The 795-nt window shown below is 63.1% G+C and overlaps 1 protein-coding gene across 4 annotated transcripts in view; it reads left to right on the top strand.

Annotated features, from left to right (window-relative positions):
- Positions 1–587: 587 nt before the first annotated feature.
- The window catches only part of Zyg11a (zyg-11 family member A, cell cycle regulator), a 58,843-nt gene continuing 58,635 nt past the window's right edge, over positions 588–795 (top strand). For 3 of the 4 annotated variants that reach the window (XM_023724166.1, XM_023724165.1, XM_004639108.2), the window contains exon 1: positions 588–759. In XM_023724166.1, coding sequence (XP_023579934.1) covers positions 670–759 — 90 coding nt within the window. In that variant the 5' untranslated portion in view covers positions 588–669. The remainder of the gene's footprint in view (positions 760–795) is intronic. The other variant, XM_023724167.1, reaches the window with a different exon arrangement.

Below are 795 nucleotides of genomic sequence, written 5' to 3'. Positions count from 1 at the left end.
AAAAGAAAAAGAAAATACATACACACCCATATATCTCAAAGAGGACTGGTAGACAGGTATTCAAGTACCAGGTCCTGGGATGTACAAAGGCTGGAAGTCTGGGTAATGCGGAATCAGGAGGTCGAAAGAGGCTGGGGGAGCACACTCCTGCGATGTCAGCTACTCAGGAGGCTGAGGCGGAAAATCTAGAAATTAGAGGTCAGCAGGTCAATTCGAGGACAATTTGGCCAGATCCGGTTTGAGAATGAAGAAATAAAATGGGCCGCGTGAGGTCCTGCGCTCAATTTCCAGTCAGGAAATAAAAAACAACAGGTGTGGGGGGCGCGGTGGGGGGTGGAAAAGGAAGACGCGTTCTGGAAGCGTCTCAAACACAGCGTTCAATTCTGCAAGGCCCCTCAGCTAGTCCTCGGAAGCGCCGGCCGCCTGGACACCGCGCGGAGAGGCTCCGACCGCCCGAGTCCGAGGCGCTGGACACAGCAACGTCAGCGCGGGGCCCGGAGCGCCCGACGGGGCGGAGTCTGCGGCCGCCGGCCCAGGGCGCCTGCGCGCGTCTGTCAGGCGGGCGGGCGGTTCAAAAGCCCTGCGGGGCGAGCGGCGTGCGCGGCGGCCGGGCTTTGCGGACGAAGGCAGCCTGACCCTGTTCCGCCCGAACTGCCTTGTAGGGTCACCATGGTCTACTTCTTACACCCGTCGCAGGCGCCGCGGAACCTCGTGCCCCCCGACGCCCAGAGGGACGCCCAGGGCTGGCGCGTGGCGCAGGTGAGGGCGGGCGGCGGGCGGCGGGCGGCGGGCGGC

This window comes from Octodon degus, unplaced genomic scaffold, assembly GCF_000260255.1.
Source record: "Octodon degus isolate 3935 unplaced genomic scaffold, OctDeg1.0 scaffold00107, whole genome shotgun sequence".
In the NCBI taxonomy this organism is placed as follows: domain Eukaryota; kingdom Metazoa; phylum Chordata; class Mammalia; order Rodentia; family Octodontidae; genus Octodon; species Octodon degus.
Note: the sequence above shows the minus strand (reverse complement) of the source record. Positions and strands in the feature narration are given on the sequence as shown.